This window comes from Dipodomys spectabilis, unplaced genomic scaffold, assembly GCF_019054845.1.
Source record: "Dipodomys spectabilis isolate Male_0828 unplaced genomic scaffold, ASM1905484v1 ptg000132l, whole genome shotgun sequence".
NCBI classification, from domain to species: domain Eukaryota; kingdom Metazoa; phylum Chordata; class Mammalia; order Rodentia; family Heteromyidae; genus Dipodomys; species Dipodomys spectabilis.
This window is the reverse complement of record NW_024870809.1, coordinates 2691669-2709716: the sequence shown is the minus strand read 5'-3', so window position 1 is coordinate 2709716 and position 18048 is coordinate 2691669. Positions and strand designations below refer to the sequence as shown.

General features: G+C 36.3%; 1 protein-coding gene across 5 annotated transcripts in view; it reads left to right on the top strand.

Moving 5' to 3' along the window:
* The window catches only part of Pak3 (p21 (RAC1) activated kinase 3), an 87998-nt gene extending 71033 nt beyond the window's left edge, over positions 1–16965 (top strand). For all 5 annotated transcript variants that reach the window (XM_042690049.1, XM_042690048.1, XM_042690047.1 and 2 more), the window contains 4 exons: positions 259–358; positions 862–1058; positions 15196–15333; positions 16779–16965. In XM_042690049.1, the coding sequence (XP_042545983.1) occupies positions 259–358; positions 862–1058; positions 15196–15333; positions 16779–16868 (525 nt within the window). In that variant the 3' untranslated portion in view covers positions 16869–16965. The remainder of the gene's footprint in view (positions 1–258; positions 359–861; positions 1059–15195; positions 15334–16778) is intronic.
* The last annotated feature ends 1083 nt before the right edge of the window (positions 16966–18048 follow it).

Sequence of the window (18048 nt, the reverse complement as noted above, 5' to 3'; positions counted from 1 at the left end):
TGAGGCCAAAATATGATTATATTTATTTGTTAGTATCACTGTATGAATAACTATACTATGTATCTCATCCTCATTCTTCACAGCTTAGTCTGACATGGGAGCCATCAATGGAGTATATATTAATTTTAAGTGGTATTAGAACATTAACTAATCTATTTCAGTTGACATAGAGTGACACCCTTGCTCAAAAATGTCTAGAAATGGAACTTAGAATCTTAAAAAATATGATATAATTAGAACTTTCTTCTCATTCAATAGTGCCTCCAAGCTTTGGATTTCTTGCACTCAAACCAAGTAATCCATAGAGACATAAAGAGTGACAATATTCTTCTCGGGATGGACGGTTCTGTTAAATTGAGTAGGTATTTTGATTCAGATAATGTTTGAGAAAATAGGGAATTTCTGCTTTTCTACTATCTTAATACAATAATGACCACTGAAAGGGATTTCCTTGAAAGCAGTTATAATCCAAAGAATTTGTCTAACACTTTTTCCTGTAGATTGTGATTAGATTTTTTTAATATTTCAGAATTTCTAATGGCTTCTAGAAATATGAAAGATTCTATAAGCTTTAAGAAACAGTATTGGGGAGGGAACTATGACTGAAGTCTAGAGAAAAGGCTTTAGTCAATTATTTCAAAAGACATTAAAATCAGGACCAGCAAATTACTTCTGGGCCCTTTGCCAAGATCAAATACAGTAAAATTAGGAGCTGCCAAGAGATTGGGTAACAAAAATTATTAGCTGGGCAGTTATGGAATTCCAGGGTCTAATCAAGGAAGCTTCAGTCTTATCTGAAAGTAACCTATTATCAAAAGACAATGATTTGGGTTTATTTTAATTGACGTTTCTTCTCTACAGCTGACTTTGGGTTCTGTGCCCAGATCACTCCTGAGCAAAGTAAACGAAGCACTATGGTGGGAACACCCTATTGGATGGCACCAGAGGTGGTAACTCGAAAAGCTTATGGTCCAAAAGTTGATATCTGGTCTCTGGGAATTATGGCAATTGAAATGGTGGAAGGTGAACCCCCTTACCTTAATGAAAATCCACTCAGGGTAAGTCAAAAGAAAACCCAGGTACTTCATCCCAAGAAAACAGGAAAGACCAAGTATCACTCTTGATTCTATCAAAAGTGTCAAGAACAGGCTTTTCCCTGGGACAAGTAACAGGAGCACCAAGTTATAGTTTAAAAGTTATCAGGTTTGAGAATGTGGCCCAAGTGGTAGAGCATCTACCTCGCAAGTATGGAGTTCTGAGTTCAAATCGCAGTATTGCCAAAAAGAGAAACACTTTTTCTCCCTCTTTCCCTTTCCCATCTTCCCATCCTCCTTTCCTCCTTTCTTTTCTTGCTTCTTTCTTTTCTTTGGTGACCATAAAATCAATGATGCCTAGCTATGTGGAAGGTATAATTAGGAACATCACAATCCAAAGACATCAAGTTGGAAAAAACCAGCATTGTATTCAAAAGAATAAAGCAAGGAGTATGGTTCAAGTTGTAGTGTACTCTTCTAAGCAAGCAAAGGCTCTGAGTTCAAAACCCCAGTATTGCCAAAAATCAAATAAATAACATTAATAGGAGTTTTAAGATTTTTCTTAAGACATCTCAACAGGTTTCTAAAATTTCTTGGTCTCAATATTTCTAATGACATGAGCTCTTTAAAGTATTTAGTATATAGCTTTCTACTATTACAAAACAACAGAAGAAATTTAGAAAAAGAAGATGTGGGGAATAAGGGGTTGTTTTTATCACGTCATGCTTAAATGATCTATCTAGGAAACACTTGCTTTGTAATTACTTTGACAAAGTAAATAAATGCATTTCTAGAGCAGCTATATTTTTTAAAAATTGGATTTTCCTTCATTATCAGTAATGATTTATTGAGCAACAACGGCTTGGTGAAATATTGAATGTAATACAGAGATAGTACCAGCCTGGTGAAATCACAAACTTAATTAGAAGACTGTCAAGAAGAAAATGAATGGAAACAGTTTGGGTTGGATAACTCAGCTTGCTACTGTAAAATTAAACATTTCAACCTCATATGGTCCAATTATGTCTCCAAAGCAAAAACTCAATTTTGTAGCTTAACTCCACCATCCTCATTCAGAGATGTGCTGTTGATCATAAGGGGAAAATAGCAAGCAAGAATAAAAATAAGAAAAAGAAGTGCTTACTCAGAACACAAGCCAAAGCCATTTTCTTGTATATAGCCTAATCTGAGCCACAAATTTACTTCATACACATAAAGGATATGATATTGAAGGAGGGTGGGGGGAGGATGGGAAGGGATGGGAAGGGGAAACAAAGGAGGAGGCTACAATGCTTGATAAGAAATGTACTCATTATCTTACCCATGTAATTGTAACCCCTCTGTACAGTATTTTCACAATAAAAGTTAAAATTAAAAAAAGAAATATGCACAAATTCAAATTCTACCCCCATAAATGATGCACCACACCTCTGATAAAGGCATATTATGTACAACATTACCACTAAGTCTAAAATTGAATTTTATCCTTGGCATACAAAAATCATTGTCCTTATTAAGTAGTAAAGCATGTTTTCTTTAAGCTTGCAAAATCCATATTGAAACCAAATATTTGTAGCTTTCTTTACATGCAAAGCAACCTATGAGCTAATTGTCTAGTTTTTTTCACTTGACCATTTTGCTACTGAGAGCTTCATTCCTTATGTATGCACAGGAGCAGTCTTCTCCCAACCCACTTCCAGTTTCTCTTTGGTACTTGTCCTCTCATCCTTGAACTGATTAGAAAACAAGAGATATGAGTGAGTGCCCTAATGAATGTTATGGGCTATTGCTCTGGTCTCATGAAACAATCTGGAAGTGAGATGCGCACATTGATTAGCTGCCTGCAGGGTTGAGTGGAAAAGAAGGGCCTTTTCCCACCATTTGTGGGTCAGCTCTCCATGACCCCCCTGACCTATGGACCAGCGCATCAGGATAATTACATGGGCTTTTTCTACCTTTGCCCATTAAAAAAACAGGACTGGAAGAACACATCAGGCCTGTTGTTTCCATGGATTTCCTCCTCTAAGTCTTTGGAGTTTGGAGGCACTAAATGGATTATGGCTATTTTGCTTTCTGCCATCTAATGAGTAATTTATAACATGCAGAATTTAAGGATTAAATAAAATGGCTTTGTAAAACAACTGGTCTCCATAAGGCATTTATTACTTTCTTCTGTTTTCCAATTATAATTGATCACTCTTTAGCCAGGCTGCTAATTGTTAGAAAAAAGGAAACAAGTTTTAATCTTTATAGGCATCTTCTAGCCTTAGATTAAAACTCATAATTAACAGCTTGTCTTAGAATCCATTATATCTAAGCAAGTACTTGCAGATTAACAAACCACAAGGTTCAGGAAGCCTACATTATGACCATGACAAAAAGACCTGCCAGAAAGACCACCCTGTTGAATTCCACTGATAAAATTTTACTCTGAATTTCCTCATTATTTTCCTTCTGTGATCAGCTTCCAATTAATCAACAAGTCCATATTGAGCCAATCCTATTCTGAGACTATCTCTCCTAGACAACAGAAATACTTTTAAACCTTTGAGTTCAAATATGCTGTTTTCATGTTATCTTAAAGAAAACAATGTCTCAGTCTAGATGCCCTTATTTGGGAGTTAAAAAATGTAGTCATTAAAACTATGGTGAGATTGGAGAGAAAAAGATGTAACATGAACCTGAAGATAGCCTGCATTTTCTTGGATCTTGCTTACCAGGCCATATGTGGGGGATTTGTGGGGAAATACAAAATAAGCTAGAGCTTTCAAAGGAGAGGTATCAAGGAGTGCAGGATTCACTCTGGTTTATTTATTTATTTATTTATTTTGTCGGTCGTGGGGCTTGAACTCTGTATCTGGGTGCTGTTCCTGTGCTCTTCAGCTCAAGGCGAGCACTCTACTGCTTGAGCCACAGCGCCTCTTCAGGTTTACTAGGGGTTTATTGGAGATGATCTCTCGGATTTTCTTTCCCCCCCGCTGGCTTTTCAGATCTCAATCGCAATCCTCCTCCTGTGTAACTAGGATTACAGGCGTGAGCCACTGGGCGCCAGGCTTACTCTGCTTTCTTTGTGTGTGTGTGTGTGTGGCAGTCCTGAGTCTTGAACTCAGCGCCTGGGCACTGTCTCTGTGATACTTTTGCTCAAGTATAGCACTCTACCAGTTGAACCACAGCTCCACGTGCAGCCTTTTCTGAGTAGTTTATTGGCAATAAGAGTCCCATGGACTTTTCCTACCCAGGCTGACTTCAAACAGCAATCCTTGGATCTCACTCTACTGAGTAGCTAGGATTACAAGTGTGAGTCACCAACACCCAGTTTCATTCTGTTTCCTTTAAAATCCTTCAAATACTACCTGTCACTTAGGCACTATTTTTAGATTTTTGGGTAGGCCTATTAGAAGAAAGAAAAGGAAAGGAAGGGAAGGGGAGGGGAGGGGAGGGAAGGGGCGGGGAGGGGAGGGGAGGGGAGGGAAGGGGAGGGGAGGGGAGGGGAGGGGAGGGGAGGGAAGGGGAGGGAAGGGGAGGGAAGGAAAGGGAAGGGAAGGGAAGGGAAGGGAAGGGAGAAAAAAGTGCAAAGAAGATAGTGTGGTAAAATGGAGGGTGGCATGCACTTGTAGAAAAAATAATGGGGTATCAGTAATCAGGCAGGCAGGTCTAGGTTTCCTGACTCTGCAACCTACCAGCCACCTACCAGCTGTATGACTTACTACAAGTCTCCTAAAACTTTTCTGAGCCATTTTGACTTTTATAAAATAAGAATAATATCTATCTTACTGAGTTGGCGTGAAAGCTAAATGAATAGTTGTGTGTCAGTGGCTTATGACTGAGATCTGAGGATATTGGTTGAAAGCCTCTATGGACAGGAAAGACCATGAGATTCTTATCTCCAATTAATCACCAAACTGCTGGAAGTGGACGTGTGGTTCAAGTGGTAGAGCACTGGCCTTGAGCAAAACAGCTGAGGAACAGCACTTAGTCCCTGAGATCAAGCCCCTGGATGGACATAAAAAATGAATATTATGTGTAAATCACCTCACACTGTATCTAGCTTATTGTAAAGAAACTGTGAAAACTCATGTATGAGTAGAAAGGGAAGAAAGGGAAAATAGAGGAACAGTGCTTGGATTGATTTTACTCACAAGTGAAATGAGATTGAACTCACCACACTCTCTAGCACTTTCCCACTCTCCCAACCCAATGAGTAGAGGATTCTTTACTGTTCAGTATAATTAGCATAGCAGCTAACACTGAACAGGACATGCTTAAGGTGAAGTCTCCAATATGGTATACATTTCAATATTGTTTACATTACATCGTGGCTTCTTTCTGTTTTTGATGTGTCAGCTGCAATTGAGCAGACCCTCTATGAATACTGCTTGTTAACATATATTTGATGCAAGGAATTGGCCACTTTCCCCACAGTTATAAAATGATTGGGTTTTCTTTTAATGTAAATTCTTCTGTAGTAGTTGCCCTAATTTTCTTATAAAATGCTTTTTAAAGGTCAGAGTGTTATTAACTATATTGATGTTATGAAGTTGGTACTCTTCCAGAGACAGAAAGGAGACAACCTTCTTACCATCCCCCACTGCCAGAAGACTTTGCACTCAACATCATTAGCCTTGGACATGTTGTTCTGTGATTCATGAGCATTTTTAATGAAGCCGCCAGTAAAAAAAAAAAAAAAAGAAAAAGAAAAAATCCTTGTTCCTTCTGTTCGCTTAAGTGAGTGGGATTAAAAATTTAGTCATACTCTGTGTATGTGCAAGCCAAATGTTGGCCTTCTATTGATAAGAGTTTTTTGTTCATTAAAGTTATGTTTTTAGGAACTCTAATTATAATGACAATTCTATTATTTATTTATTTATTTATTGTTGGTCATGGGGCCTGAACTCTGGGTCTGGGCGCTGTCCCTCAATTCTTCAGCTCAAGCTAGCACCCTACCACTTGAGCCACAGGGCCACTTACAGCTTTTTTCTATGTGATACTGAGTAATCAAACCCAGGGCTTCCTGCATGCGAGGCAAGCACTCTACCACTGAGCCAACTTCCCAGCCCCATGACTTAATTCTAAATAAGGGGCATGATCACTTCTGCGAAATAGAACTTGGATTTGTTTTGTTCCTTAGTACAAAGATAGCATCTTCTTTTTAAACAACTGCATTCACAAATAATTGAGCTATATCAACAGGTTTTGATGGAATTTGGTATTTGTAAAGTCTCATTTTTTTAATCCTTTTTTTGTATAGTTTTCCAAACCTTTGTCCAAGTATTCTCTTTCTATTCTTGTTTTCAGCATCTGTGAGGTTGTATCAAACATTGAGCAATGAGTTACTAGTATCAATGCTAAAAATAATATGTAGTATAAATAATGAACCATGGATAATATACCAGTGGTTCTCCTCCTTGTTTATACAAGGGAATCATCTGTGGCACTTAAAAACCAAATGGTACTAGATTCCAACCTTTAGAGAAAGGTGGTACCCAAGACTAGATGAAATACAAAGCTATATGGTAAGTCTATTATGCTGCACTGTACATTCCACCTAAAAATTATGAGTAACAGTAGCAAATCCTACTAGAAATCATGTTCAGATCTGCCTGTCTCAGACTTAGCAGTCCAGTAACATTATTTTTAAAATGCTGTTACTTAAACATGTATGTCCATGATATGTCATTTTCTTCTTCAAATTTGCTTCTCCTGAAAATAGAGTTTATCATTATAATGTGGAAGCTACTATGTACTTACCACATATATTTAGAGTCTATATTATAGCCATCAGTCTTGCTGTTCATGATGAAGGGTGCATTATATTTATGTGCAGATATCGATATGGAAGAGCAGGCCTCTAAATTCAAACTTGTTTTCTACATTAACAGGCTCCCTATCATCCTCTTTTTTTTCAGCCTTAAAACTTCATGCAAATGTTAGTTTTCTCACTTTTGTTAGAGGATCATGGTTATAGTTAGCTTGTATATCTACGGCAGAAAGTCAAGTAGAATTAGAGATCTCTAGCCACTGAAACACAGAAAATAAGTCCAAACTTCATCTTATTCCTCCAACCACTGGAAGCTGTGCTGTGGATTGGAATGTCTGGGTTTGATGGCGCGTGCTCATTTGGAATTAAAGTCAGACATAAACTTCCTGAGCACCAGAGAAGCAAGCATACTCTGCTAGCACTCAGTCAATATTGTTTTGAATGTATTTCAGGAGGAGCTGGGAGCATTCCCTTCTTTTTCCGTAAGCCACTATGGAACAGCAAAGTTTATTGATGAGTTGTTGACATTCTTCCTTTTGAGGGCTAACCTATGCTGAAAAGGAGGGCAAGGGGAGAGTTGGGATACCTACAAGTAAAATAATTATAGAATAGTAACGAGGTTCCTTTTTAATCAGAAGAAAAGATTGCCTGTCAAAAGACAGACAGCTCTTAAGGAGCATTGATTGTCAAAAATTCAGCATAGGAAAATGGGACTTAGCCATAGGAAAGCTGAAAGTCTCATTTAGAGTGTAATTCAGAAGCAGACAGCTCAACCTGGTGAATTATGATCCAGAATTCTGACAGCCAAATAAGAAATTGATTCCACAGCAAAGTAAAATCCAAGAAACTCTGACCTAGAGAAGAGGAGGGAAAGATAGTTTAAAAATATGGGGACCAGAGGCGCACTGTTGGCCAAGTCTGACATTTTCTTATCCTATAATTATCTCTCCATTCTTCAGCATGGTTTGGGTATAATCCAGGGATGTGTATGGCTAGTTCTCTAACAGTTCTCATACTCATAACAAGTAGTTAAGACCCTCAGAATAAAATTTTATTCTGAAGAGAATAATCTTGGATTATTATGATGTGCATTTGCCCAATGAAATGCCATTCACATGATTTTCCACCTCCCATGGCTTTTAAGATACACACATTTGCCAATGAAAAATGACTTTGCCAAGAATGTCAGGGTTTTCTTTGTAATTAAGGTTTTTTTCTGACCTTTGATGTCATTTTGATTTATGCTTTTCTAATCTAAAAGCAATATCATTTTAGAAAAACATTTGCATTCTTATGAATAGTTACTCTGAAATATCTTGGAAAAGGCTCTCAGTAAAGAAGGTTAAATTCATTAAGAAAAATCTTGGTTTTGATGCAGGGAAAGTCAGAGTTTAAACCATATTTCAAGAATCAAGCTAGCTTTTTTGCTACAGCATTCCCTGTGATTTCTTTCTTTCCTGTATTTTTGAAGAAAATTTTTAAAAAATTGTCTCCTTACTCAGATGGCAAAGTATCCAATAAATGTGAGAGAACTGGAAAAGGAGCTTTCTAGTGTCTCCACTAATTTTATATATTATGTGAGTTGAAGAGTGAATTATCTTCCCAATTGTACCAGTATGGAATTCTGTGACCTTATATAGGTTTTCTCTTGCTGAGCTTCCATTTCCTATTGTTTCTGATGAGTAGAATTAGATTAGTCAAGTGATTATTTTCCATTAGGTTCCACAAAACTCTAGAGTTGCTTAGAGTTCCTTGGGTTGTTACAGGGGCCGAGGGAAATCTCCTGGTAGAGTTCTTGGTTCCTGTAAAATAGTTTATTTTCTATATTGAGTTATCACATGAGATTTACTTTGGTAAAGACGGAATATGTGGGTTCCTTCCTTTGATTTTGTGTACTTTGACTACATGTGGGCTCCAGCTTTCTATAGCTCCATCAAAACGGCTATCAATAGAGTGAGTGTTGTCTTTAAGAGTGCTTTCAAAGGAATAATCTTTAGAAAACACCTTTGGGACATTTGTCTGATCATTTCCAGATTAAATCCATATCTTATATAATGGAAAGATCTTCCTTATCTTACCAGGCAAATACATTTGATCACAGTGTGAAACATGCTGCATGTGGGACTTGGTAACCTCATGTTGATAGTAATACTAGAGAGAAACTGGTGAAGAACACTAGTGATAAAGATGTTACATGAACATACAATCTACACTCTGCAGGATGATGGAAAAGGTTGTATATTGTTCTATACAGAGCTGTTCAGCTGATTAGCTACCCTTAAGAAAAGTTGAAATCAGTTTATGTGAGCAATAATGCATGTTTCTCAGATCACATCACAGTCAGCTTGATTTAATCTGAATATGGTAATTTAAAAAAAATAAAATAAATAAAAAAAGAAAAGCCCCAAAGAATCAGGGATTTAGTTAGTTCTTCCCTGCTCTAAATGTTCTGGGATGAGACATGAACAAATGTACAATGTTTAAAGGTACCTATGACAGGAAATTGGGTGTGGGCTGAAGAAGAAATGGGAGGTTTGGATAATAATGTGTTAAATATAGATGACAAATTTTTTCTGAATAAGTTTTCTCATTTTAACAAGTTTTTTATTGTGAAAATACTGTACAGAGGGGTTACAATCACTAAAGTGTAATATTTTGGCATATACATATAGTCTATGCTGACCAAATCAAGGAAATTAGCATTTCCATCTCCTTATCAGTTCAGATGGTACTGACCTAATTAGCATATATTCCTTAATTACCTGTTACTATCAGTCTACAGGGAAATATAGCTATATGTTTATTTTAAATGGCTTTTAAAGGATGAAGCAAAAAAACAACAAAGTCCTTGTCATAATTTGGTGTCAGATGAGAATTTTCATGCAAGACAGGAAGGAAGCTAAAGCAAATCACACTGCTATTACAGAAGACTATTAAGTTGAATCAAATATGGGATCCAATCCTGCTTAAAACTTAGTGATTTAATTTTGAAGATTGGTGCTTGTTTACTGTTTTCAGAGGAAAAGGAAATGTTAGGACTATCTGAAATCCATCAATACATCATAAGCAACAGTATATTCTGGACTTTAACCTCTGAAAACTCAGTCCATGAACAAACTAAGTCAAGGTGTCAAGTCACTCATTGTCAAATCTTGCTTATTAAACAATGAGTTGAAAGTCTAAAATGATAAAAGAATCTGGAAGTCAGTAAATTACAGACAATACCAGAATGTACATGCTACATATAATGTTTCTTCTCACACACAGAGAGAAATACAGTATGCAAATCTTCGAAGTGGACACCTATGTTTCATTCCCAATTTCCAAGATAGAGAGAATGATTGGCTGCAAAGTGATCTGTTTCCTCTGTAGAAATAAACTAAGGCAGTTGTTCATAATGAATTTTCCTTAGTTCTTGACTATCCATGTTTCTCTCTGCTGGAATTAACTTAGAGACTGGGAAGAGAGGTGGTTTTGTACTGCAGTCCAGATAATGGGCTATGGATGCATAACATCTGGATCCAAATACTGATTCTTGCATTGTCAATTATTAATTTTAATCCTATGGGACCATTTACTTTCTTGTCAATGATGATTGTAATAGTCTACCTCAGGAGGTTGTTGTGTGAATTACATGAATAATAATTATTCAATAAATCTTATATCTCGGCATACAGATATTGAGATACAGGTAAAAGCTTTTTTTATATAGTTTAGGTACATTCTAAGTTTAATAGGCTTTAGTGAATTAGGCCTTAAGCCCATGTACCATGTATGATAGTTTCCATGGAAAGTGCGTTTTGGGACCCCAATATTTGTGTTACTAAAAGAGTTTTTGTTTTTACTACACCTTTATCCTGTTTGTAAAGTGTGTCTTCGTATTGATTCTGAAGTCTTTTATAGTTGCTAACACATTTCCATATAAGTCCTCTGGTTTGTTTTTTGATGTTTTAACACAAACTTTATAAACTGTTATAATGAACTGAAGTCACAAACTAAAGCTTTTTAATTAAATGGTTAGTTCTGTTGCAAAACTGACTTAATGAAAATTTATTGGGTACATATGGATTGTTTTGGAACTTCTTTAAAGAGATGTGGTCATTTCTATGATGACTGCTTTGATCTTTCCAAACTTGAGGAAATTGCCAATAAGGTAAATTGAATTATCCCTTCAACTGGATAAACTCATTTTCTCTTAGTGCTTAGGTAAATTTAGTTGCACATCAGGGTCAGTAATATCTGTGTTCTATGTCAAGATAAATATCTAAATAGAGTTATGCAGAATTCTGAAACATTTCAAACCTTACAAACTTTAAGTAATGTGTATATCACAATAAAGCTGTAATTTCTGCCATTCATTGTCCTTTTCACATTATAAATAAAGCCAGTTAAGATGAAACTCATATTGCCTCATGTTAGGGGGAAAAAGCAGACCTTTTATTTTTTTATTAGATTAATCAAGAGAAATTTCTGTGCTCTAAGTAAGCCAGAGAAGATAAGTTTCTGGACTGTTTCAAGTTCCATAAACTATTTTTTTCTCCCTCAGCTCTTTGAGTTTGTCCATATTAGACACTTTGTAGTCATCTTTCTCTAGTTTTCCACCCTTGAATTTTTGGCATTACTAGCATTTGAACACAGGAACTCTCACTTACTAGGCTAGCTAGCTCTCTACCATTAAGTCATGCCTCCAACTGTATTTTTTTTACTAGGTATTTGTGAGATAGGACCTTACTTCCCACTGACTGTTGGCCTGAGCCAAGATGCACCTACTTTAGGCTTCCCTTACTTGCTGGAATGTTACACATGTGCCATCATGTCTGGCATCCCTCCATGGACATGGAGTCATGCATAGTTTTCATCCCTGGGCTGGCCTGGAACTGCATTCCTCCTGTTAATTTTAGACTTCCGCATAGATTAAGATGGCAGGTACATGCTACTACATATAAATATCAATTGAAAAGGAGTCTCCCAAACACCGAGGATTACAGGCACCACCCTCTATTTCCTTCCCTTTGATGGCAACACTTTATTTTCACTGCTCCAGGAACTCCTTCTTTCTTCTACAATAAGCAGTGGTTAGTCAAAGGTTATCACATGTCAGGCTTCGTCAACTCAGAAAAGGTACTTCATGTTTGTGTATTTTATATTTTAATAGTTTAGGTTCTTAGCTTTAGTGCTTCTATACCAATCTCTCAAATTTCTAGATCAAGTAGATGTATACATTTTGGCTTCCTTTTCATTCACAACAAAAACACTCATTAAGCACCTATTTTGAACAAATTGCTGCCAAATTTAGATATGATAATGACACAGTTACTACTTTCCATGGGTGTTTGGTCCAAAAGAAAAGATAGTTCTGTAAACAAGGATCAAGTATTCATGAACCAATGTGAAATGAGATGTAGGTACAAAGGGCAATCGAGAGAATGAGTATCATAAACGGAGATTGCTGAGTGAGGAAAACACAAGGATACTCCTATGCTTTTTTACTTGTGTCAGAAATAACCAAGTATAGAAGTCACTAGTCTGATTTTCAGTAGCCAATTCATTTTCTTTGAATTTTCACTTGCTCAGATAAAACCAACATGTGTTTATTTATGATTGATTTATTTTTCTCAGTCTTTCTTCATTTAGGTCTTGACTTTGCTCTAAAATTCCCTTTTGCTTTCATTGTTACGTTACAACAGTACTTGTTTCTCATTAACAAAGGTGTGTGTAGTAATTTTCTTTTTTTTCTTTTTTATTCCCCTTCCTATCCCCCCCGCCATCCCTCAATCCCTCCCCCCCCCCCCGCCAAAGTTGTAAAGTTTGTTTTGCAACATAACAACTTGCACATCTCATTGATGCAATGGGTCCACCTGTATCCCTATTTAAAAACTCCACAAATTATACCAACATCAAATACAATGAAAGCAGGGGTTATACCATGGGGGAAGGACATACAAAGCAAGAAAGTAATTTTCTTTTATATGAAGATAGTCTTCAGCTTACACACAGGATGTATTCCAAAAGTTCATTTTTAAATGAACTCAGAGTGCATTTTCCCATAGTAGTGGCATTAGGCATGGTGATTAGATTTCCAGGCCAGTCCACAAAATCCAGTTTAGCCCACTTTATAACTGAAAAGTATGGATTTTTGCAATGGAAGACAGTTGGAAATAATACTGTAACACTTTAAATGAAAACAATAATTGAAAAAGAAGTAGTCTGGGGTTTTGTTTCCCTGAAAGGATAGTACTTGATGAAAAGCTGGTTTAACCCTACGAGGACAAAGCAAATGGATGAAGATTAGACACCAAGGCCTTTAAATTTTACTTTTAAATAATATTTTGGAAGCTTTTAAGATATTACAGGCAATTGTGTTCTTTGTGGAAACTTTGGAAAACAGAAGTGTATTTTAAAAAGTAAGTCACCAATAATATGGCCACTGGGAGAAAACTGTTTAGATGTCAATGTGCTTCAACTTTTTTCATGAGTATTTTTTAAATTGGCTACAATACCATTATTTATGGTGTATCTACCTGATAAACCATGATGCAGTCATTAAAATGATATTTATGAGGAATATTTAAACATCAAAAGCATGCAAGATATAGTGTTGAGAAAAAAGTAGCCTTGTTCTACTTGCCACCAGATGTTCTTGCATGGGCAAGGAGATTGAAAAATTATTTGTGGTAATTATATTAAGAGCCATGATAGGGAAAGGATGATGAATTTGCAGCAAAGCTAAAGACATCAGGAGGGAGTAAATCTTTTTTTAAAAAAACTAAGGTACCAAAACCTAATACAGTGACAACAGGGGATATACTATAGAGAGATGAACAGACAAAAGAAACAAAAAAAAATCAGTACATTAAAAACAACAACAACAACAACAAAGAAAAACCTCTTGTGTCCATGCCTTGGAGTTCATTTCAAAAATCTTCTTAAGAGTTAAGGAACCAGGAATCTGGCACTTGAAAGGTGGGAGGAGGTCTAAGGGAGAGAGGTTAATGAATGAGAGGAAAAGGGGAAGAATGCAGTTATAATAATCAATAGATATCCTATGAAATTAAGAAATTTGATCCAGGCACTGGTCACTCACCCTTATAATTCTAGCTATTCAGGAAGCTGAGATCTGAGGATCATGGTTTGAAGCCAGCTTGGGTAGGAGTCTTTAAGACTCTTATTTTCAATTAAACACCAAAAAATGTCTGGAAGCAGAGCTGTGGCTCAAGTGGCAGAACACTATGAGCAAAAATGCTTAGGGACAGTGTTCAGCCCTGAGTTCAAGCTCCAGGATCAACATGCATGCACACAATTTCACAAGAAATTGTGAAAATAGGGGAGAAAGATGCATTATACTTATGAACTGCTATGTTGAGAATGCTTGTAGAAGTAACCGCTGAGCTAAAGCCAGTCCTGAACTGATATGTTGAATGGGTACAACTATTTAAAGATAAAATCATAATCGAAAAGATAGACTTAGGGAGATGTTCATATGGGCAGACATGATGTTAGTGATAATATCTGGAGACAAATTCCAATTTATTCTTCAAGACACTGTTCTAATGCCAATTTCCTCTAAGATTTTTTTTCTGAATTCTAGTGCAAATTGCCTTAGCCTTGTATTTATGTGGTACTTCATAACTTTCTATATTAGTTCTTATCACTCTCTAGACGTATCCCTCCCTAGATAAATTGTGTGTCCTTTGAAAGCCAAATTACTGTCTTGGATCATCAATGTCTAATGCCTCATGAATACTAAATGCTCTATAATTGTTTGCTCATGGGAGGCATGAAGAATGGTCAGATTGTTCTGCTATTAAGGACCTTCAAGGATGATTTACCTTTGTGATTACTCATGCTCCTGGGCTCAACTCTCTTTTTTTTAAATCTAGAAACATTCCTTCAGCAAACTATGAGTTAGTGTCTCTGTTTTGATCTTACATGAAAATAATGTCAGAGATGTTTAGCAAGTATTACCAACTTACATTTTTATAATGGTTACATTATTTTCAGGTACCAAGACTACTAGTGTAAACTTTTCTTTCATTTCCCCTAATTTTAGTCAAAACATTATGGGAATTCTAACTTAAACCAATAGGGTTACAACTTCCAAAAGTATTAAAAACTTGTCTACCACCAGTTGCTTCTCACCTATGCACTATCTTCTGTTTTTTTTTTCATTTCTCAAAATTTATAATCTGTTATTTTCATCCCAATTCTATTCATAGATATCCTTACTGCCAATATTATCCATTCTAAACGTTACAGAAACATTGAAATGCATGCCACTGGCCTTCTGTAATATGGAAATTTTAGGATACTGAGTATAAATTTGAAGAAAATTGGTATGTGCATTCTGTGCTAACCCATGAGCCTAATATGTATGTGCTGAATAGATTCTATTTTTTTCTGTAGGCATTATATCTGATAGCCACTAATGGAACCCCAGAGCTCCAGAATCCTGAGAGATTGTCAGCTGTATTCCGTGACTTTTTAAATCGCTGTCTTGAGATGGATGTGGATAGGCGAGGATCTGCCAAGGAGCTTTTGCAGGTGAAAATAAAATAGGACAATTACAAAAAGAGAGTTATATTGAGCTTTCCATCTCAATGTGTGACAGTAGCCGAGTACTGTCAAGAGATATGTACTTTGAGTTAGGCAATTATCATAAGTGCAGGCATCAAATACATGGCTCAGTGACAGCTTGCTTCCTTTCTGAAAAGTTGGCAGTTTAATTTGAAAATATGTTTTGTTTTTCTGGAGTTTTTATTTTGCAAGGAAAAAAACAATGTGACCCTCTGGTGTTGCTTTTCTGTACCCCTGGATGTTGTATGCATGTGCTCTTGGGGAAGTGCTTTTAACATGATGTTTTAAATGTTGAATTTAATGTGATAAAACACTCTAGATAAAATGTCCTGTAGGCACTTAGAGAAGTAGAGCCAGAGTTTGGGAAAGAGATTAAGTCATAGACAATATGTTAATAGATTAATGAGGATATATTGAAACAATGAAATTAGAAAAAGGAGCTAGAAGATGGGAAGGGATGCGAAGGGGAAACAAAGGAGGAGGCTACAATGCTTGATAAGAAATGTACTCATTATCTTGCCCATGTAATTGTAACCCCTCTGTACAGTATTTTCACAATAAAAAAGAAAAAAAGGAAAAAGGAGCTAGTAAGAGTCAAGTTCTGATATATATGAGGTCAGAAAAGGAAGTGAAATCCAACAAAAAGTTGGAAAAAGATTAGTTAGTATTTTATTGGAAATTCCCAAGAAAATACAGTGTCACAGGCCCCCAATGAGGAAGCCATTTCAAAGTCACTTGCACTAACTACCATAGAGTAGCTAAAAGAAAGAAAAAATGGTGGAAGCTAGGTGCTTGTGGTTCAACCTAGCTGACATCTGAATATTGCAGCTCAATATAAACCCCAGCAGACAAATCCACAAGGTGTATATCCTGAATTAACTAGCAAAAAGCCAGAACTGGAGGCATAGCTCAAGTGGTAGAATATAAGCCTTGAGTAAAAAAGCCAAATGAGAGCTTGAGAGCCTGTGTTGAAGTCCCAGTGCCAACGTTAAAAAATAAAAACTAAAAAAAAAAGAACAGGGAAATGATGGAGACACAACATTATACTTCACAATTAGAAAGCTATTGGTTTCAGAGCAAAATTCTTTAGTGGTCCAATGAAGTCATTTTCAAGCATGAGCTCTGCCCCAGATAATTTCATCAGTCTAAGAAAATCACTAAGTCCATTTCAAATTCAGCGAGCATTTACCAGAAACACAAGAGTTTCTAGCCATGCCAGTCATTTTCCACAGGGTTGCATGATACTAAAAGACAAACTATAATCTGAAGGAAAAAGCTGGCCCAAGCTTTTTTTTCATTAAATGGTGTTTAGTTGGGTGATACAGTTTAATGAAGAAAAGGATGCTGGAAGAGTTAAAGCAATATACTGGTTGGGGGAAAGAATTCCAGTAATTTTTTTCTTCTTTATACAGCATCCATTTTTAAAATTAGCCAAGCCTCTCTCCAGCCTGACTCCTCTGATTATTGCTGCAAAGGAAGCAATTAAGAACAGCAGCCGCTAGGACTTCAAGCCTTACCCTCTCCATCTCCTTCATGAGTAAGACTGAAATAGAACTGCTGCAGGAAAGATGAAGACAAGACAGTCAAAGGGGGTGGGGAGTTCTTAACTTTCAAATGAATAGATACTTCTTATAAGCCTTTTTTCCTACTCCCTCAGATTACGTAACTTATTTGTAAGCTTGAACTGCAGCCCCATTGGGGCAGCAATGTTGAAGTGACCATCAAGTGGTCACATCTACCGTGAAGCGAAAGAGCCAGTAGTGAATCCCCTCATCTTGTGCATTCACTTTGAAGAAAAAGAATTCTCAAAGATGCACACTCCCTCTTCATAGTGTTGTGTTTGTTTTTAAGTTAGAGAGTAGTCCCTCTTGCATTCAAACCTCCTTCAAACCCCTTACCGAATGTGGTGTTTTTCACTCTCATTGTCATTAGATGTCCAGAAAACAAGATGTCGAAATGTTTTTTTTTTTAAAAAAAAAAAGAAAAAAACGCAAAGAAAAAATAACAAAAAGAAAAAACCCTAACAAACAAAAAAATAGAGCAAGTACTGTGTGAACATGTGGAAGTCCATGCCCTAATAGAGTTGCAATTTTTTATTCTTCTTCTATAGTGGTGGCTTGGTTTGTGTACCTATTTTTCTGCATTTGTATTGGAAAGGATTCATTTAAGACATTTTCTGAAAGCAGAGAGGAGTAACTGTATTCAGGAGAGGCTTTTAAAAACTATATATCTAAAGAAAGCTCAAATGGTGAAATCCTGTCACATTTTCAAAAGATGATTAAGAGGTAGTTGATTTGTCATGTACACTAACTTATTAACCTTCATGATATTAGAAAAAAGTTCATACTGAAACTGTGACATCTTTGTTGGGTGAGTCCAAGTTGTGCACCTTGAAATCCTGATAGGAGAATCTATATTTAAGCAAAGATGAGGGTCTCTCAAAGATCCAAAAGGAAAACAAGGTACAAGTATAATACCAAAACCCTCATTGGACATTAAGTCAACAAAATTAAACATACCTAATTGAATTCTCTCCTGTGCTATGGAACACATGTTTTGTAAGAAACACATAGATCCATCAGCCAACATTTCTTTATGCTACAATTAATTTATTTTGACAAGTCATAATACTTTCAAAGTTTTTTAATGATCTGGAGAAAAATCTAGTAAGCATTCAGTTCT